A 22,962-nucleotide genomic window follows, 5' to 3' on the forward strand; every position below is an offset into this window, starting at 1 on the left:
GGAAAGATGTCCTTGGAGAGCATAACCCAATGGAGAGTTCTGGAGCCTTAAGAACTAAAGTCCAAATTTCACCTCTCTGACACTAGGTATAGGTTCCTGAATCTGTTTGTTCATCTATACAGTGAAGGGAGTGCAACAGACATGAGTCCATGATTAGAGCAACTATACTATTACCCCAACTTAGCATTGAACTTCATGCTGCAGAAGATGCATTATCACACAGTTGACCTCAGGAGGAAAGCATGGTGGATTAGAAGAAATCTCAAGATTGTCCAGATCTTAAATAACCTCCATGAGCCTTCTCTTCTATCTCTCTCCCAACTTTGCTAGCTACCCTCTATTTAAAAAAAAAAACAGCATTTAAAGAATCTAATGATCATATGTCACCTTCAGAGTCAGAAGACCTAGCTCACAGCTCTGCCAATCACTCACTCACTATATCACAGGCACATCACTTATTCTCTCTCTCTCTCTCTCTCTCTCTCTCTCTCTCTCTCTCTCTCTCTCCATTAGTTTTCTCACCTGTAAAATGAGTCCATGATAATATACTCCCTGTCTCATGAGGTTCCCCCTCCACTCCTTCTCCATTATCCATTATACACTAGAGATCATGACAGACACAGATACAGCTGATTTCTCCCTATACTATCCCTTTTCTCTCCCTTCTATCAGGATACTATCTCCCTCATCCAATAAAGCAATAGGGAAGAGTAGTTTTGGGGTAAGATGATTAGTTTTGATAGGAGCATGCTATCCTATCATCTATCCTAAACTTTAAAGGGCTAAGCATATACTTTGTTACAGGACTCTTATCTATGTCTTGGTGCTGATTCCCCCTGGAAAGGGACATCTGCAACTGTGACCTGGTAACAGTTGGGGTGGCTGAAGGTGTTGCCTCAGAAGGCTCCCACCCAAAGAGATTGTCTGGGTGCATAAATAAGATCCATATCCCTCCTCTCCCTCATCCACATTTCTCTGAGGTGTGACTCTCTTATCAAGATATCCTGTCAGTCACTTAAGAGCAGGTAGAATTCTCTCTTTCCAGAAAGTTAGAGATGGTCTGTGACCATTCCTTTGTGCTCCATCCCTACCCCCACTGCCCTGTCTTCCTGGAGGCCCTAATTTATCTCTGTTTTACCTGAGCTTTCATTTGCATGCAGACAGACCTGTAGGAACAACCAGATATACCTGTTATTTCCCAATGACCCGAGAGCCCCAAGTTAATGTTAAGCCTGGGGTGATGGTAAGGTTTGCACGCAATGCTTCCATGTGCCTCCTGCAGGCTATGGAGAGGTGGTGGGGGGTGGGGGGGTAGCTTTACGGGGACTGCAGAGAATTGAATTCCTCCTAAGCTTTCCAAGTATGCAGACTGTTTCATTTTTCATCAACATATAAACCTAAGTGATTTGTTCTACCCAGGCAAGAAATGGCTAATTAGAAGCACATTTCAGTCAAGCATTGGCTTGTAATATGATAACAGCAATCGCTGAAGTTTCAGTTTTCCAGCGACTTGAAAGGGCGGTTAAAACGGAACAGAAGCCTTGGGCCCCTCCACTTCCTGGCTCCCCACTGCCTCCCCCCCACCAAATGGCCGGGAAGAAACTGGAATTTTAGATATTTTCTGTGGTGTCCACTCCCTGGAGGATTGGTAGGCTTGCCTTTGTGCCCTCAGCCACTGGGCATGGCCAATTGTGGGCCTTGATTAAGGTTTATTGATTGCTTGCTATGAGATAGCTGTGTGGGGAGTTTTTTAATGTCCCTGGGAATCAGGTGCCTCATTTGCAAAATGAAAATTGAAGCAGATCATTGTGAAGTTCCCTTACAAAACCCAACTCCTACCATTCAAGTGTATAGGTATATGTGTGAGTGTAAGTGTGTGTAAATACATTGTATAAATGTGTGTGTTTTGTGAGTTTACTGTGAATGTGGGCAAGTGTGTTCTGTGTATGTATTATGAATATCTTTAAGTTGTATAAGTGTGGTTATGTGGATATGTGTGTATTATGAATGAGTGTAGTGTGGATATGTGTAAGTGTGTATGTTGTGAGTGTGTCTATTATGAGTAAGTGAACTGTGGATGTATATAAGTGCATTGTATAAGGCTGTGTATTGTCAATGAGTATCTTGTGAATGTGTAAGTGCATTGTGGGTATATTATGTGTGTACACATATTGTAAATGTGTGTTGTGTGTGTGCTGTGAATATATGTGTATCTGTGTGTTTTATCAATGAGTATACTGTGAATGTATATAATTATATTGTGTAAATTATGTGTATTGTGAATGCAAGTTACTGTGTGTATTGTGTGTATAAATGTGTGCATATTATGAATGTATATAAGGGCACTGTATGTGTATTGTGAATGTATGTAAGTGTGTTGTATAAGTGAATGTGATGTAAGTATATGTGTATCAATGTGTGTACTATAAATATGTCTGAATAGATATGTATATGTCAGTGATCCTCTTGTGTGATGTACATGAGTGCCATGGTGAGTTGTGTCTGAGCGTGTTGTGTGCATTTGTGTGTGTTATCTAAGATGTATGTAAGTTAATGCATGTTGAATGAGTATATTATGAGTGCACAGGTGTATTATGTATGATTGTATATTGTTTAAATGGGTATGCATATATTATGTGAATGCATGTGATCATATGTAGGATTACATGGGCATGTGTATGTTGTATGAGTGGGTATGTGAGTGTGTAAGTATGTATATATGTGTATTGTGGAGTTTATTCATGGGTCTCCAACCTTTAAGATTTCCCAGGGCTCCTAACTCAACAACTTGTCAAGAATCACTTTATAGGGAGGCAGCTAGGTGCTGCAGTGGATAGAGTACCAGGTACTGACCCTGGAGTCAGGAGTACCTGAGTTCAAATCCCAGCTTCAGACACTTAATAATTACCTAGCTGTGTGGCCTTGGGCAAGTCACTTAACCCCACTGCCTTGCAAAAACTGAAAAAAAAGAATCCCATTATAGACTTGAATATTTATATATGACTGCAATATAATCCATATTACCAGAAAGTATAATAATAAAATGTAATTATGCCACATGGGTGGGCTTTCAGAGCCTCATGTGACCCATGGATGACAGGTTGGACATGTCTGGTCTACATGCATATGTAAATAACTCTGTGTGTGTGTGTGTGTGTGTGTGTACAACACTCTATATGTGAGTATGAAAGTATGTGTGTGTGTGTGTGTGTGTGTGTGTGTGTGTGTGTGGTGGTAAGCCTAGATACTTCTGTTTCCTAGGCTTTGCTTTTAAACCACAGAAGCATGAATTTCAATCTGAACATAGTTCACTCTTACCCCATTGAATAAGGCAGAGGGAGAGAAAGAAGCCCAGGGACTAAGTAACTTGCTCAGGGTCATACAAGTGGAAACAGAGTTAGGGAGTGGATGACTGCCAGGACCCAAGTCCATCACCTGTCACCAATACCTGTGACTCCAGATTGCATTCTCATCCCACACTCAACATCTGTGGCCCAATGTTAGAGCTGGTCAAGATCTTTTTTTAAAAAATATTTATTTAAAGCAATGGATTAAATGACTTGCCCAAGATCACATAACTAAGAAATTACTAAGTGTCTGAGACTGGATTTGAACTCAGGTTATCCTGACTCCAGGGCCAGTGCTTGGTCAAGATCTTTTGGGACCCTGGATCTTTTGGGTGAATCACTGTACTGTCTTCTTGAAACCTCTCTGCTCGCTCTCTCTCTCTCTCTCTCTCTCTCTCTCTCTCTCTCTCTTCACAGTTTCCCATTGTAGACTTAGAAGCCTAGAATTTCAGAGTTGGAAGGGACTCATGCAATTCATCCTTTCTTTAAGATGTGAACCCATCTACACACATTTGTATTTATACTCATATGTATAATATACACAGGTCTGTACACATAAACTCACTGACTTGTACTTGTCCACATGTACATATATGTGCATTCTACAAGTATTTATAGAAATGGATGTATTATAGATATTTGTATATTCATATATCCATATGAATATCCATATATTAGGGTTGAATGCCTCTGATGATTGGGAGGTCACTACCTTTTGAAGCAGCCCATTCACTCCCTTTAGCCATAGTTCTATTATGTTTTGAAGTTTTAACTTATATCAAGCTAATTTAACATTATGAACAACTGCTGAATGGGGAGAGCTGAGCCTCCAGGTGGCTTCTGGTCCAGCCCAGTTTTAGTTCAGCAGAATCCTGTCCAATCTCTAATGAATTCCCTTTTCTTACCTTTAGATTACTTTTGTCTCAAGCCCTAGCTTCATGTTTAAGCGATTGACTCATATCTAAGTCTCCCCAAAGTAGAGAATGAAAAAGATAGGATAAGCATTTATTTACTCCACACAAAAGAAACACTGAAACTGAAGCAAAAAAAAGCCCAGCACCAACATTCATTAATGTCTAACACAATACCTTGCACATATCAATCACACTAGAGATAAGTATGCTTTTATTCAAAAAGGACACCATAGTCATCATCTTCCCTTGGATGTGCTCCAGTTTGTCAATGTAATTCCAAAGTGGAATTTTCACAACTGAACCCAAGTTGCTGGCTATGATTCTATCCCCTCATTCTGGACACTCTACCTCTCCAAACTAGGACGTCATTAGATTTGTGGATACTATGTCACCTCCTTGTCTCACTTTGATAAACAGATCAAAAATATCCATACTTTTCCCCCCATGTCTTGTCGTCCCCTATTCTAGACTTATCCATTTGATTTTTTAAAGTGCAAATGTTTCATACTTATCCCTACTGATTTTCATCATACAACTGAAAATTTCTCCACACCAGTTAATGAATTCTTAACTCATAGGCACTTATTGGCCATGTGACTATGGGCAAGTCTTTAACCTTAATTTGCTTCAGTTTCCTTAACTATAACATGGGAATAATAATTTCCCCTACCTCACATGCATGAACTCAAGCCTATCACAAACTGCCAATTAGACATCACAGTTGGATGTTTAATTGACATTTTGTCAGGATTAATTATCTTACCCCACATCTACTCTTTCCTATTAGTTTACTGGATGAGAAAGGTGGTATTCTTTTAGAAGCGGGAAACATGGGGGTGAGGCCAAGATGGCTATGTGAAGGCAGGAATTTCCAGAAACTTATTCCCCCCAAAACTCCAAAAACCATCAAACTATGACTCTAGACAAAATTTAGAGGGGGGCAGAACCCACAGAAAGATTCAGTGAGACAATTTTCCAGTCTAAGTCAACTTACAAGTTCTATAGGAAAGGTCTGTTTCACCAGGACCAGGGATTGGGAAAAACCTCTGCACTCAGCAGTGCAGCAGGCCAGGTATCTAGATCCTTGGGGTCACCTGGGGCCATGGCAGAGGGTGCAGTTTCCAGACCTCCTGCCCCAGAACAGCTTGAATGGATGGTGAGAGAACTCTGCCACACCAGAGTGAGTGTGGAGCTGAGCGCCGGCCTCAGAGCAGCCCTATAGTGAGAACCTGCAGAGGGAATCAAGGAAGCCAGCCTGCACCTCCAGAGAGCAGCCCACAAGATGGTAAGGAAGTCGGGGAGACTGCAGAGGTATCTATGTTCTCCCTGGGGCAAGACTCAGATCCAAGTCACAGTTTGGACTCCCATACTAGTATAGTTGAGCAGGGACCCTCTTCACAGCTACAGGGTAGAGGGGAGAGCCTGTGGTCATCCACATCCCAAAGCATAGGCAAGAGAGAAGTCAGAGCCTCTTATAAGACCTTGGAGGAATTATTCCCTGTGGACTTCCCCCAAAACAAAATCCCAAAGCCTTGGAAGTGTAAAATCAGTTATAGACTGAGGAGATGAGCAAACAAAAGCAAAAGAAGACTCTAACCATAGAAAAATCACTTTGGTCCCATGGAAGATTCAGAAGATGACAAAAATCAAAGCTTCCCTACCCTAAACCTCCAAGAGAAATAGAAAATGGGCTCAGGCTATGGATGAGCTCAAAAAAGATTTTGAAAAGCAATTAAGGGAGATAGAGGAAAAATTGGGATGATGCAGATAAATCATGAAAACTAAATCAGCAGCTTGGTGAAAGACATACAAAAAAATAATGAAGAAAATAATATGATAAAAACCAGTTTAGGCCAAATGGAAAAAGCAACACAAAAGGCAAATGAGGAAAAGAATGCCTTAAAAAGCAGAATTGGCCTGCTGGAAAAGATTTAAAAAACTCTATGTAGAAATTACTTGTTCAAAATGCAGAATGGAACTAAAGGAAGATGATAACTTTGAGGTAAATCAGGAAGAAATAAAACTATTAAAAAAAACAAAAATCAGAAGAAAATGTGAAATATCTCATTGGGAAAAACCTCCAATATCGAAAAATACATCAAGTAGAGATAATTTAAAAATTATTGGGCTACCTGCAAGTCATGACCAGGAAAAGAGCCTAGACTTCATTTTTCAAGAAATAATACAGCAAAATTGCCCTGAGATCCTAGAAGCAAAGGGTAAAATAGAAATTGAGGGAATTCATGGATCACCTCCTGAAAGAAATCTCAAAAGAAAAACTTCCAGGAATATTATAGCCAAATTCTAAAACTCCCAAGTCAAAGAGAAAATACTAAAAGCTGGTAGAAACAAACAATTCAACTACCATGGCACTACAATCAGAATTACACAGGATCTGGCAGTGTCTACATTAAGGGCTCATAGGGCTTGGAATATGACATTCTGGAATGGAAAAGAGCTTGGTTTACAACTGAGAATCAACTACCCAGCAAAACTGAACATCCTCTTTCAGGGGAAAAGATGGACTTTCAATGAAACAGGGGACTTTCAAACTTTCCTATTGAAATAACCAAAGATGAACAGAAAGTTTGATCTCCAAGTACAGGACTCAGATGAACCATAGAGAGGGCAGATGAGAAGGATTAACTAAGAGGAACATAATGATGTTGAATTGCTTGTAGTTCTCATGGGAAGAAGAAGATACTGATAATTCATATGAACTTTCTCATTTATAAGAGCAGTTAAAAGGAGCATATAAAGACAAGGCACAGAAAGGAGCTGAATATAACGGTATAATATAGTAAAAAGAGTCAATGGATGATAAAGGAAAGTACTGGGAGAAAGAGAAAGGAGGGGAAGAAGGGGCTAAAATATTTCACATAAGAATCAATAAAAAATTTTTTCAATGGAGTGGAATGGGGGAAGGCAAGAAAGAATGAGTGAGCCTTCATTCTCATCAAAAATGGCTCAGAGAATAAATAACATACACATGTAACAGGGTATAGAAATCTATCTTACCCTAGAAAGAAAAATGAGAAGAAAGGGATGGGATAAGGGGGAAGAGGGGGGAAGGGGGGAATGGAAGGGGGGAATAGGTTATAGAAGAGAGAGAAGATCATGGTAGAAGGTACTCAGATACAACACATTTTTGAACAGGGACAGGGTGAAAGGAGAGAGAATAGAATAAATGAGAGTGGGAAGGAATAGAGTGGAGGGATATACAGCTAGTAATAGCAACTGAGGAAAATATTGAAGCAATTTCTTTGGTGGACTTATGATAAAGAAAGCAACTCATCCCAGAGACAGAGCCATTGGAATCTGAACACAGACTGAAGTACATTTTTTCCCTCTCTTTCACTATTCTTGAGGTTTCTTATCTTTTGGGGGGTATGTTTACTCTCACAACAAGAGTATTGTAATAATATAAAATATATACCTCCCCAAAAGAGAGAAAAATAAAGAAAACCTGGGAGAAGCAAACTAGTCTGATGACCTACCTAGTCTAATTGAATTATGTTCAAAACAAGTTTTTTTAAGAATGATTATATGGGGGTGGCTAGGTGGTGCAGTGGATAGTGCACCGGCCCTGGAGTCAGGAGAACCTGAGTTCAAATCTGGCCTCAGACACTTAATAATTACCTAGCTGTGTGGCCTTGAGCAAGCCACTTAACCCCATTGCCTTGCAAAAAAAAAAAAAAAGAATGATGATATGTTTTTATTCCTCTTTTCTCTTATATAAATAAACTCTGTAAATTCCTTCTTTGTCACTAATTACTGAGTCATTAGTTGACCTGACTTAAGGTAAATATGCCAATCATTCTATTAAATCATTATTTCCTTGGGGGAAAAAAGAAAAAAGAAGGGGGAGACAGGGGAAAGTGTGGGGAGAGTTCAGTTGTATCTGTGTCATGATGTTTAATGTCTTTTGGGGAATGAGTGGAGAGAGGCACCTATTACTATTGAGGATCATCATCATTCTTCTGCTATCCCAGATTCATTCCCTTAGTATCATTCTTGAATCCTTACTTTCACTCACTCCACATATACCATGTTACTAAAATTTGTCATTTCATTTCTATCTCTATATATCTCAGATATGTATTCTTCTCTCCAATGACACCTTGTCATCGCCTTAGTATGGTCCCTCATCACCTCTTACCTATATGATTTCTATGGCTTTTTAATTATTCTTGCTTTAAAAATCCTCTTGACTCCCTTATCCTCCACATAGCCAGTGATTTTCCCAAAGTTCAGATCTAACCAGGTAGACCCAACACTCCTCTTAATGAGTCCTCTGGAGGAGGGACTTGTGTAGCTCAATAAAATTATGAACTGTGTTGTACAGGGTTATCCAAGATAAACATTGTAGTGGAGGGTTCTGAAAAATGGTGGTCCATTAGAGAAGGAAATTTCAAACCTGTCCAGTATCTTTGCCAAGAAAACTTCATGAACAATATGAAAATGATAAAAAAAAAAATTTGACATTGGAAGATGAGTTTCTCAGGTCTGAAGGTGTTCAACACATTATTGTGGAATAGCAGAGGACAGTTATAAGTAGCTCCAGGAAGAATGAAGTGACTGGATCAAAGCCAAAGGGAGTCTAGCTGTAGATAATTTTTGGTGACAAAAACAAAATTTCAATTCTGTAAAGATCAAAATTTCATAGGAACATGAAATATAAGACCTATGAACCAAAGTAAACTGGATATATTCATATAGGAGAAGTAAAGATTAAATAATGACATCTTGGATATCAGTGAGATTAAATGGAAGGGAATTGGGTGAATTTAATTCCCTTAGAAAAAATGGAGTAGTCCTCATAGTCAACAAAAATGAAAGAAGCAGTTACTGAAATGTAATCTCAAAATGACACAATATCTGTTTGAATCCCAAGCAAATCACTCAACATCACAGTAATATAATCTTTATCTCCAACCACTGATACCGAAGAGATCACAGTTCTCTTAAGTTCTATGAAGACTTATGACATTAATAACATTAAAAAGAGATATCTCATTTATCATATGGGATTGTAATGCTTAAATAGGAAATCAAAAGAGAATTGGAGTAATGGGTAAATTTGGCCTTGGAGTACAAAAGGAGGCAGAGACCAATAGAGTTTTGTCCAGTTAACTCACTGATCATAACAAACTTTCTTTTTCAACAACTCAAAAGGCAACTTTATATATGGCCATCTGATAGTTAATATAAAAATCAGATTGAGTGTATACTTCATAGTATACAAAACTGGAGAAGTTCCATACCATCTGTTAAAGTAAGACCTGGAACTGATGGAAGGTCAGCTCATGACCTTCTTATTTCAAAATTCAAAATAAATTGAAGAAAGTAGGGAAAACCTATCACCTAAATATATGAAGTGAAAATGATGAATAGAGTTCAGATTTTTTATCTGTTAAATAGAGTGCCTGATGAATTATGGAGGTTTACAATAGTGTGCAGGAGGCAGTAACAAGGACATCCCAAAGGAAAAAAAAGAGCAAGAAAATAAAATGATTGTCTAATGAGGCTTTACAAATCATTGAGGAAAGAAAGGAAAAAAAGGAATGGAAAGATATAGTGAACTGAATGTAAAATACAGAAAAAAACAGGGAGAGGTTTTCTTAAATGAACAATATAAAGAAATAAAAGAAAAGAATAGAGTGGAAAAAACAGATCTCTTCAAGAAAATTCAAGATATCAAGGGAAAGTTTCATGCAAAAATGGTAGTGGCTTAACAAAAGTAGAAGAAATTAAGAAGAGGTGACAGAATAAACAGAAAGATCTTAACAATCACTGGTATGATAACTGATCTAGAGCCATACATTCTAAAGAATTTTTTTAAAAGTGGGCTTTAGGAAGCATAAGATATAAGCATAGTGGAGGTAGAAGAATTCCAGCCAAGTTATTTAAAATCCTAGAAGATGATACTGTCAAAATGCACTTAAAATGCCAGCAAATTTGGAAATCTCAACATTTACCACTAGATTGGAAAAGCTGAGTTTACATCTCAGTCCCAAAGAAGTGCAATGCCAAGGAATTTTTAAATTACTGAATAATTGCATTCATTTCACATGCCATCTAGGTTATGCTTGAGATTCTGCAAGTTAGGCTTCAGCAGTTTGAGAACTGAGAATTACCAGAAGTATAGACTGTTTTTTGAAGAGAAAAAATTTTGAATGACCAAATTGCCAAAATTCATTGAATTGTGGAAAAAAGTAAGGGAATTCCAGAAAAACATCTACTTCTCCTTTATTGACTACATTAAAGTCTTTTATTGTGTGGCTCACAACAAAATTTGGCAAGTCACCAAAGAGATGGGAATCCTGTCCCAGATCAACTTACTTACCTCCTGAGGACACAAGTATCTGGGTCAACAAGCAACAGTTAGAACCAAACAAGGAACAATTGATTAAAGACTGGAAAAAGGAGCTTGTCAAGGTTGTATATTGTCACCTTATTTATTTAATTTACATTCAGGGTACATCATGTGAAATTCAACACTGGATGAATCCAAAACTGCTCTAAGGTTACCAGGAGAAATATCAATAATTTCAGTAATGCAGATTATACCACCCTGATGGCAGAAAATGAAGCAGAATTAAGTCTCTTCATAGGGAAAATAAAAGAACATAAAAGCTGACTTGAAGTTTAATATAAAAAAGAAACAACTAAGATCCTGGCAACTGGACTCTTCATTTCCTGGCAAATAGGGGTAGAAGAAATGGAAACAGTGTCAGCTTTGATCCTCTTAGGCTAAAAGTCACTGCAGTCAGTGACTACAGTCAAGAAATTAAAAGGCACTTGCTCCTTGGAATAAAAGCTATGGTAAATCTGTACAGCATACTAAAAAGCAGACCTTTAGTCTCACCTTGCTGACAAAAGTCCATATAGTCAAAGCTATGATTTTTCCTATAGCAAGGTATGACTGAGAGAGATGTACTATGAGAAAAATTAGTGCCACAGAATCAACAATTTCTAATTCTGGTTCTGGAGAAGGCTTTTGGACAGCAAGGAGATCAAATCCTTCGATACTTAAAGAAATCACTTCAAACTACTCATTGGAAATACAATTATTGAAGTTAAGATATTTTGACCACATAATGAGAAGACTCTACTCATTGGAAAAGATCCTGATGTTGGGAAAAAGTGAAGGCAAAAGGAGAAGGGGACAACAGAGAATGAGTTGGATAGATAGTGTCATGGAAGCAATGAATATGAGCTTAGACAGACTTTGGGAGATAGAGGAAGATAGAAGGGCCTGGTCCATAGGGTAATAAAGAATCAATGAATGATTGAACAAAAAGAACAAAAAACAAGTTCCCTATCATGGTAGGATCAAATATAACCTTCTCTATTTAACATTTAGTTTTTCACAAATTTGTCTATGCTTACCTTTCTAGTCTACTTTTACTCTACATCTGGTCTACATTCCTCCCCTGCTCATTCTCAGTAGTACAGATATATTGATCTATTTACTGTTCCTCACATGGCATGCTTCATCTCCCTTCTCTATGCCTTTACAATTCCTAGAATGCTTTCCTAGAACACATCTATCTGCTGGAATCCATGTGAGGAAGGCACAATATCAACAGGGATCCCTACTATATAGGCTAGACCGTTTTTTTTTTCCTTAAAGGCTAGGCTATTTTTTTTCTTCAAAGTAATTGAAACCATCCCTTGGACTTTATTGGCCCATTACATAGCTTTCTGGTGGCATAATCACACAAAAACAGAATTCAGAAAGTAAAAAGTTCCTGTTAGAATTGACATTGGCACGCCACAATGGCAAATGCAGAAACAAGAAAGCAGTACCAAATGAATGACAGAGTGAATATTGTACCCTTTCATTCATTCATTCAAGAAATATTATTTAAGCACTTACTATTAGCCTTTTCATTATATAGTTAAATAAACAAACTTTTCTTAACAATTAAAGAGTCTATGAGTATTTTGTTTCTTTTCAGTCCCAGACCTGAACCACTAGAGTGATCTAAGTCAGGACTAACTGCCAATATTTTGATTTTCAACAAGTCTCAGTTCAGGTATTACCTTCTGTATAAGATGTTTCCTGGCCCTCCAGTTGTTAATGCTATCTTCTCTGAGGCTGCTTAGTGTTTGATTTGTATATCTTTTCCATACCTTTATATAAACATATTGTTTCCTTCAATGGATTATATACTTCTTAAGGTCAAGTACTGTATTCACTTTTGTTTTTATATTCCCAGAGCTTAACCCAGTAAATAGTAATTGCTAAATGAATACTAATTAACTGATCACATTCATTTTAGTCCATTTCTTCAACTGGTCTAGGGTCATTTTGGATCCCAGTTCTTTCATTCTTTCATCTACATGCCAGGCTCTAATTTAATCATTATGCTAATCTTCATCCAAGTCATTCATAAAAATATTTATTAGAACAGGTTAAGAAAAGAATCCTATGGTACTCTCCTAGATATCTGCTTTCAGAAGAACATCAAAGTGCCACCATTCAGCCAGTTCTTAATCCAGGCTACATTGTAGCGTTTCTCTGATATACCAACATAATCAATCATTCTATGGCAAAAAGTAAATGAAGTTAGTCATATGTGTTTTGTTCCTATGGAACCTGTACTGGTTTTATTAATCAATGTTTCCCTTTAAATATTTTCAGCTTTAATAATCTATTCTAGAGTTTTAGTGAGGATCGATATCAAACATACCAGCTTATAGTCTTTTTTTTTTAAATGACATTTTTCCTTTTTTCTGGAATTGAAGAGAATATATTAGCATGCCCAAACATGAGCAATTATATCTCTCCAACATCCGTTCAATTGTAATGAAAACATTTACTTTGGATTGGTGATCTAAGATTTTCATCACTCAATAGCAAACAACCAGGAGAAATCAAAATAGGACAAAACTAATAAAATATAGAAAACACAAGCCACAATTTCTCATTTCCATTTGTTCTCTTTAAAGTATGTGGTATACTTGCATGCTTTGAGAATTTGCTTCTAAATGAGAAAGTGAATCATTCATAATTATAGTTAAATGAGAAAACAGCTTTCTTGTTGGATGGAAGATGGCAAGATGGAGCTTTTGGAGCACTTAATTGCCTAATAATTTAAACTGTCATTAAGTTGTCAGAGCATATTCCTGAATCTACATTTTTATGCCTATTTTATAGAACATAAGCATAAGCTTGTGTCTTTTCTAAAAATAAACTTATCTTGTTATGAAATTTTTAAGTTAAAGTTTTGAGAACAAACCTCAAAAGCTAATTTTCTTCATAATATTTGCTCAATTTTTCAGCATTTCCTCATAATAATATGCTCAATTTGGGTATAAATCTATGATAGATATGTGTGATGACAACTTCCTTGCCTTGTTCACATTTGTAAATATATCAAGTTCCTAAAAATACTAACTGCAAAGTTATAGATTGTTGGCACTTGGAAGAGACCTTAGAAGATCATATGTCAATCCCCTCATTTTATAGACTGGAAAACTGAAGTCCAAGTAAGGTAAGTAAATTGCCCAGAAATTATGTTGTCCTGTGCTCCTTTGACCTCTAATACAAACATGCCTAAGAGAATAGGGAAGAACTCAAAAGATATTGCCAAAGATAAAGCTGTTGTTAGCCTTGTGATAGAGTCATCATTGCCCAACCCTTTGGAATAGTCTATATACCTCAAGCCTCAAGTATCTTGCAACACAGTGCAATGAATGAGACCTACCTAGAGATGTGTAAAACTTGATAACACAGACACATAAGGAAAGATGCCTCCCCCAAAAGCAGATTTCCCAGAACGGTTGTATTCTGGTATAAGTTTTCTTCCACTTCTCTTTTTCTTCCTTCCAGAACTCCACTTCATAGACATTGTATACAGGATAGAATACTACCCAGAATTTCAGGTTTCCCTTAGTTTTAGGCTTATAAAAGTTGACTGGGACTTCAGTGTTCATCTAGTCCAACCCATAAACTAAAGAAATCCAAAGCATAACATGGTGAAGACTCCCAAGATGGGGAAATCCATGATGAACTCACTGGTAAAAGACAGCACATTCCATTTTTGGACAACTCTTTCTGTGACAAAAAATGGTGCTTGTGCAATGTCTTAGAGTGCTCAGTTATTGCAATCTTCCTATGTAGGAACCTTTCATAACAGTGTCACTTGCTAACTTTCCAGTCTTCTTATACCCTTTCCTTCACCATGCATTTATTTATTTATTTATTTAGTTAGTTAGTTAGTTATTCATTCATTTATTCATTTATGCAATGGAGTTAAGTGAGTTGCCCAAGGTCACACAGCTAGGCAATTATTAAGTGTCTGAGGTCAGATTTGAACTCAGGTCTCCCTGACTCCAAGGTTGATGCTCTATCCACTGTACCACTTAGCTGCCCCTTCATTATGCACTCTTCAATTCAGTGAGTCTGGTTTCTGGTTATGCATGAACAAGACCCTCCAGACCTTTCCTCTCATGCCTGGAAAACTGTCCCTTCTTATCTCCAGCCTCCTGGCTTTCCTGGCCTCTTTCAAATCCCAACTAAAATCCCATCCTCTACCTATAGGATGTCTATCTTCTCTTAATTCTGGTGCCTTCCCTCCTTTAATAATTTCCTACTCAACTTATATGTAATTTGTACATTTTTGTTTGCTTGTTTCCTCAATCATATTATGAGTTTCTTGAGGGAAGGGAATGTCCTTTCCCTTTCTTAGTATTGTTAGCCCTCAATCTAGTGTCTGTTATGTAGTAGGTGCTTAAACAATTTCGTAGTAGGTGCTTGATAAATTGCTTACTAATTGGTTACCAGCACTCTTCCCTCTTTCCTATGAATTATATAATTCTTTATATTTTGAAAAATGAACTCTTACTATAATGCATGTGATTTGATTAATCACAAAATAAATACAAATATCTATTTGTAGAAAGTAGCTTTTTCTAGTATTAGAAGTATGTGTGTATATATGTATATATATATATAAACATATGTCTATGTATAATATGTCTCCATATTACAGACATAAATACAAATAAACCATGAAGAGTGGGTTTTTCTAGCACAAAAAGTCTGTCATTCATTTTCTAAGAAGACCATGACATCAAGTAGGTGATGCCATGACAAGCACAGGAATTGGATTTGAGTGAGGGAGGCTGTGGTAAGTCAACAGTCTCATTTTCTCCTCCAGAACCATCTGAGTCTAATTGCTAGATATGAATCAGGGGTGACTGGAGATGGTTCTGGATGTGAGGCAATCAGGATTAAGTCACTTGCCCACATAACTAGTAAGAGTCAAGTGTCTGAGACTGGATTTAAATTCTTGTCTTCTTGACTCCAAGGCCAGTGCCACCTAGCCACCCCTCTGGAGCATTAAAACATATATATATATATATATATATATATATATATATATATATATATATATATATATATGTATATATATATATATGCATTTCAACATTATATAATACTTACTATAATACTTTTTAATATCAGACTATCTTACTGTCCACAAGTGGATATTTTGGATTTGTTATAATTAATCAAGTAACATGCATTAGAGTAAAAACTCATTTTCAAAGTATAAATATATATGTCCATATATGTATACATAAAGCTTGGTGGCTTATGGTTAGAGTGCCAGGCCTGGAGTCAAGAAGAATTGAGTTCAAATCCAGTCTCACTTAATAGCTGTGTGACTCTGGGTATGTCACTTAACCCTGTTTGCAACAGTGTCATCTATAAAATGAGCTGGAGAAAGAAATGGCAAACCATTCTATCATCTGTCTATCCATCTATTCATCTATATCTGTGTGCATGAATATATAGACATGTATCTAGATTGATAGATCTATATATAATATAATTGTGTGTGTGTGTGTTTAAAATTATCCCCTTTCCCTATGCCATGTCTTTGAAACATGACCTAATCTCTCTGCAATTTCAACTCTGGATCATGGGCAAGAAAAAATTTGGTACACCACTCTCTCCTTCCCATTCCATGATACTGGTGAGGAGCTGGAAATCTGAGAGAGATTGGGAAACTTGTAGCCTAGAGTCCATGGGTCTTAGAAATGAAGTGACTCAGATCTTTTTTTCTTTTATTTAGCAGGAAGGTGATTTCAACTAAAACTCATGACTTCCCAAACATCTGCCTTTAATTTTTTTTTTAATTTTGCTGGAGGCAAGATGAAGTGTTCTCCAGCTTCTACTTTATATAAACTAAATTTTATGGTTAGAAGTAATGAATGGGCAGGCAGGGCTGTGAAATTTTGATGCTGTCAATTTTCCCCAGAGGCTATAGTTTGTGGGAAGTCATTATCTCAGTGAACAGTCCATTATTAACATAATGGCTGACATTTATGGAGGCTTGAAGGTTCACATAACTTATTTATTACATTATCTCCTTTGATTCTCTCCAGGTTAATCCTGTGCTTATTTTTTATGATTTTGAATGAGACCCAAAGTTTTCTGATAGAGAAATTGAATAGAGGTTTGCCCTTTTTAGAAGCAAAGCAAAACTTGGAAAATCTGGATTTTAATCAATGAAAAATGGTAAAGGTTACTTTTATTGTGGTTCAGTTGTGTCCAACCCTTCGTGACATCATTTGGGTTTTCTTGGTAAAGACACTAGACTGGTTTTGCCATTTCCTTCTGCAGGAAATTTTACAGATCAGGAACTAAGACTAACAGGGTTAAGTGACTTGTCCAGGATCAAACAACTAGAACATGTCTGAGGCTGAATTTGAACCTAGAATTCTTAACCTGAGACCTGGTGCTCTAGCCATATACACCTAATTACTCTAATTATTTATGTATGATCATAAATTACCAACAAGGAAGGAGCTCAGAGATGATCAAGTCTAACTCATTCATGTTACAGATGAGTAACTGAGGCTTGGGAAGGAAATCAGCAAGACAGGTAAAGATGAGAGAGTTTTTGAACTCATATTCTCTCATTCCACTCTCAGAGCTCTTTTCAAGTATCACACGATTAAGAAAGTCCCACTATAATCCCTATAAATGGGTTCATCCAGTGTCATTATAATAGGATTTAATTTCTTAAAAAATGATAAATGTGCAATAAAGCCATTTGGTTGCAGAAAGTGAAATTCTTCCATTATATTTTTCAAAGGAAAGGAAAATATATTTTATGTAGACTAGTCTCAAAGTTAATTATCTTATTAATTACAAAATTAATAACAATTATTCTAGATTAACAGTACTCAGAAAAAATAGCATTTTGCCATGAATCACAAGAACTAAGTAATGTGGCCTAGGTGGAATAAAGTTTCTTTACAATATCAGTTTCCAGATGTGGGACTTCACAGCATCATAGAGCTCAAGGGGCATGGTCAGGACAGCTTGATTTGGACCATTTCCTTGTCTCTCTAAATCATTCTCTCTTTGTAGCCCTGTTATTTCATGAGCCCTGCCCAGGCCTGGATGAACTGATCCCATGATAAGATTGTCTCATCTGGGTCCCTTGAAGCCTTGCATTCATTGAAAAGTGCTAAGAAGTGGAAAGTCAGTCCATTCTCTCATCTAGTTAGCAGAGCCAACAAGTATTGTTAGTCACTTCTCTCTTACTCCAGTCCTGAATTTTCAGTGATCTGTTAGATAATTCCACCTGGCTGTCCAGCTAGTTCCTCAAAGTCAGGGTACCTAACTCATCCGCCCCCAAATCATCTTTCTCTTAAAATTCTCCATTTTTGTCAACAATATCCTAGTCTTCTAGGCTCAGAGTCACCACCTTTCTCTCTCATTCCCCTCCATTCAATCCTATCAATTCTTTCTTCATAATCTCTTCTGCGTTTAACCCTTCCTAAAGAATTACCCTTCAAATAGATAATAGGCCTGTGAGGAGTCATGAGAAATTTTGCCTAACAATTGCTGGCATTTTTAAAAGCACTTTAAGGTTTGCAAAGTACTTTCTAAATAGAAACTTTTTTTTATTCTCACAACAAATATTGTTATTGTATCCCTTTTATAAATGGAGAAACTGAGGCAGGGAGAAGTTAATGACTTCCCTGGGGTCACACAGCTATTGAATGTCTGAGGATGGATTTGAGTTCACGTTTTCCTGACACCAGGTCCAGTGTTTTGTCCCCTGTACCACCTAGGTACCCCTAACATTTAAAAATGTTAACTCTTACATAGACAATTACAAAACATAAAGATGGTAGACTATTAGTGCAGTGATATTAATTATGTTGTCAATCCTTAAATTGAACAAAAATAGAACTGAGGAAGAACATTATAGAATAATATCATAAGAGATTATAGACATAGAAATACTCAAATGGGATATAGCTGAATAAAAAAACCATGAAGATTTTTAAATGGAACTTAAGAGAAGGAGAATATGAGTTATAACCCATGAGATCCACTGTCACATAGGCTTTCATGAACTTTTCAATCTTGGAGACTTCTTGAAATGCTATCTCTTTGATTAGTGTTGCTTCCACCTAGTTTTCACTGGGAACAGCAGAATGTAGCATGTCTAGGTTTCCACAGATGAAAGTAGTAGGGCTCTCAGTTCCTGTGCAAGCACTCAAGATAACAGTGTATATCATATAAAATAACTTCTATTTCATTACACATAAAAAATGCAGAAAATACAAACAGAAGCTTGGAAAAATCAAGGTCCTCTTTCCCCATCCACTGAGTCCCACTTTTCACCCCAGTGATTCTTCAAACTTATAACACTACCTTTAAGGTTTGAACTCATATTCAGAAGGTAAATAAACCTGGAGTCTCTACAGAGATGGCCCCCTTCCCAATACACCATCTGAATAACCCACAGTACTTTTTTTTTTTTAGATTTTTGCAAGGCAATGGGGTTAAGTGGCTTGTCCAAGGTCACACAGCTAGCTAGGTAATTATTAAGTTTCTGAGGCTGGATTTGAACTCTGGTACTCCTTACTCCAGGGACAGTGCTCTATCCACTATGCCACCTAGCCCCCCCCCCCATTAGTACTTTTAAAGGACAAAATCCAGGTTTTGCTTTTCCACCTTATCCCTTGCTATTCCTTCAACTCCAAAACAATCTATTGAATTCTTGATCCAGAAACTCTTGTTAATCCTTCAAAAACTAAGGCTTAGGAACTCCCACAATTAACCATGTGGTTCTCCTTACCACCAATGTTTTCTCTTGGACCAAAAGGCTTGACCATTTTCTTTCTACAGCTGTCATTTCCATGCCTTGGAGGACAGAATTTCAAAATTGGAAAAGACCTCTGCTTTCTAATTCAACTCATACTCAAAAAAAAAAAAAATTTCCACTACCCTTCCGCTCACTCAACAAATTCTCATCCAATCTTTTTCTTGAAGATTTTCAGGGAAGAAGAATCAATCAATCAACCAGAATTGACTAAACACATACTATGTGTCAGGGAAGTTTTGAAGAGAGAGAGAGAGAGAGAGAGAGAGAAATAATCCCTATTCTCAAGAAACTAGGTAAGATAACATACATATATAAGTCTCTGTCTCTCTCTGTCTCTCTCTAGCTGTCTATTATCTATTTAGCTGTCTATCTTTCTATCATCCATACCTTTTTTCCAGTTGCTTCAATGGATCCTCTGCCATTTTCCTTCCCCCAACTTTAAATATCTTTCCAACATATGCCCCTTATGTCTCTTCCCTGTCAGAACAAGAAGAACAAACCCATTTCTTCATGCATATGAGCAGTTGTTCAAATGCTTGTTAGTGTTTTGGATTTGGGCACATACCTTTCCCTCTGTCATCTCTCTCCTTTCTTTTAAGCATTTCTTATAACATCCTTTATTCCAAATTTCCCTCCTCTCATTGGTCAGCTAAGATTTAGAAAAAGGAGATATTTTTGTATTAAATGAACTTTTCATGAATTGACAAAAGTGGTGGTGTAGCCGCTGTCTACTTGATTTCAGTTCTTCCTATGAGGAATCATTATTCAGAGTTGGGAAAGCCAGGGTGGAAATAAAACAAAAAATTATTTAAAAAGGTTACAAGACATAGGAAGGGCTACGGAGGGAAAGAGAGAGAGAGATAAAAGAACAATCAAGCAGTGTTGGCTGGGCCATGGTTAGAGAAGACTGTGGCCCTGAGCTGGAGTCAAACTCAGGTTTTTATGTCTTGCCTCTCACCCAGAAGGCAAAAGGTTCCCTATACTGGACCCGGAATTAGGTACAGGATAAAGCCTAAGGAGATCAAGATACAAATTCAACATTAAACAATGAATCAGTGGTAATGGTGATCTCCACCCAATTTGAGATTATAAATTGTTTCTGTTACAATTATAATTCTCTTCTCCTAGTCAATTTATATCTCCATCCAATTTCTACATTCACAATTCTCTTCATCTCCCCTGCATCAGTGGGAGAACAGAGAGAAATTCAATAAAACTATTGAACTTTAAAACTGGAATCATGGTGCAGGTACAAGAGATCTGGGTTCTTATTCTTTCTGTGACACTAGTTCTTTAATTATGGTCATCATTTAACCTCTATGATCCTTTTTTTGCCATTCCTACCTCTCTAGATACTTGACCCTCCAATTTTAGAGGGAAAGGTTTAGTTTAGGGCAGTCAGATGCCACAGTAGATAGAGAATTGGGTCTGGAGACAGAAAGACTCATTTTCTTGAGTTCAAATTTGACCTCAGACACTTACAAGCTCTGTGATCTGGACAAGTCACTTAACCCTGCTTTCCAAAGTTCCTCATCTGTAAAATGAGTTGGAAAAGGAAATGGCAAACCACTCCAGTATCTTCCCCAAGAAAACCCCAAATTGGTTCACAGAAAGTGGAACATGATTGAAAAATGACTAGATAACAACAAAGGCCTCCTTTTAAAAGGAATCTCAAACATCAGCTGTATGAAGAAGAATTGTTTTGGTCCAGGGGTAGATTACCCATTTCAATAGGTAATAGACTGTGGACCTCATAAGACTGAATTGAGATTTATTCTTTTCCATCTAGCATTAGTTCCCCAACTTTGACCTTTCATGGCAAAACATGCTTTTCTTCCTGAGTTTCTCATTTTCTGATGCCTAATAACATTTATTTCTTAAGAAGGAGAACACAAACATTTATTGAATTCTAATTTAGGGCAACGTACTATTTACAAATGTTCATTTAATTCTCTCAACAATCCCAGGCAAGTAGGTACTATTATTGCCCCATTAGACGGTAAGCTCTTGGAGGCAGAGACTGTCTTTTGTCTTTTTTTGTTTCTCCAGTATTTAGTATAGTAACTCCCTCTTCCCCGAGTTCTTCTGAGTTTCCCTCAGATAAAATGTTAAGCAAGTCTCTAAACAGATTCTGAAGTGGCAGAACCTATAAAAAGACAGGCTAGAGAATTTTCTAGCTTAATATATCTTGGAAAGACTTCAGGAAAGGTCTGTCCCTTTCCCGTGACCCAGCAGTGGTGAGGATGGGGAAAACAACAGAAGGCTTTCAGCCATAGCCCGGGTCACTAACTGTGGCTGAAGGTCCTGGTTCAGTAGATACAGTGACACAGCAGTCCAACTGAGGCCTCCAGGCCCAGAGTTTAATTGTGAGCCCCAGAATCCCAGTGCAGAGAGCAAGACTAGACTGGACAACACCAGTGCATTGGGAAAGATGCAAACAGAGGCCCTAGGACAGAAAGTCAGTGAGCAGACCTTGGACCTCAAGCCCACTGGGCCCAGGAACAGAGCTCTACCTTGAGAACACGAACTAGATCAGGCCAAAGTGGCAGAGAGAAGCCAGGCATTATTTTAAATTTTCCTGGCTTTCCCTCAGAACCAACATGAATCAAGACTCTTAACAGATTTTGGATCAAAAAAACAGAGGGGAACATCTTAGAGAAAGGTCTGTTGTCAAACGGGGGGGGGGAGGAAATCAATGAATTGGACATGAAACTAAAAAAGTTAGAAAAATAATAAATTCCCAATTAAATACCAAATTAGAAATTCTGAAAATCAAAGGAGAGATTATTAAAATTGAAAATAAAAAACTATGGAATAAATAAAACTAAAAGTTGGTTTTATGAAAAAAAGAGAAAACCTATGATTAATTTGACTTAAAAAAAAGAAGAAACACAAATTATCAGTATCAAAAATGATAAGCATAAATTCACCTCCAATCAGGAGGAAATAAAAATAATATTTGGAGCTACTTTGCTCAGCTCTATGCAAATAAATCTGACATTCTAAGTGAAATGAATGAATATTAACCAAAATGTGAATTTCCCAATGAACAGAATAGGAAATAAAATAGTTAAATAACTCCATTTCAGAAGAAATTGAACAAGCTATCAATGTATTCCCTAAGAAAAAAAATCTCTGGGACCAGATGGATTCACAAGTGAATTCTGCCAAACATTTAAAGAACAATTAATTCCAATCCTATATAATTATATGAAAACTAAGCAAAGAAATAGTTCTAACAAATTCCTTCTATGATTCCAATATGGTACTGATATATAAACCAGGAAGACCCAAACTAAATATCACAAACCAATTTCTCTAATGAATAGTGATGCAAAATTTTAACTAAAACATTAGCAAAGAGATTAAAACAAGTTATCATTAGGATAATACATTATAATCAGAATTTATTGCAAGTATTCAGGGATAATTCAATATTAGGAAAACAATCAGCATAGTTGACTATATCAATAATAAAATAACAGAATTTATATGATTATCTCAAGAGCTGCTGAAATTTTTTTTGACAAAATACAGCACCCATTCCTATTA

At 37.0% G+C, this 22,962-nt stretch overlaps 1 protein-coding gene across 1 annotated transcript in view; it reads left to right on the plus strand.

Moving 5' to 3' along the window:
* CYP1B1 (cytochrome P450 family 1 subfamily B member 1) overlaps positions 1-22,962 on the plus strand; it is a 47,905-nt gene that overhangs the window by 4,795 nt on the left and 20,148 nt on the right. Inside the window, exon 4 of the mRNA XM_074222131.1 lies at positions 5,441-5,572. Coding sequence (XP_074078232.1) covers positions 5,441-5,572 — 132 coding nt within the window. The remainder of the gene's footprint in view (positions 1-5,440; positions 5,573-22,962) is intronic.

The sequence above is a fragment of the Macrotis lagotis genome, chromosome 1 (assembly GCF_037893015.1).
Source record: "Macrotis lagotis isolate mMagLag1 chromosome 1, bilby.v1.9.chrom.fasta, whole genome shotgun sequence".
In the NCBI taxonomy this organism is placed as follows: domain Eukaryota; kingdom Metazoa; phylum Chordata; class Mammalia; order Peramelemorphia; family Peramelidae; genus Macrotis; species Macrotis lagotis.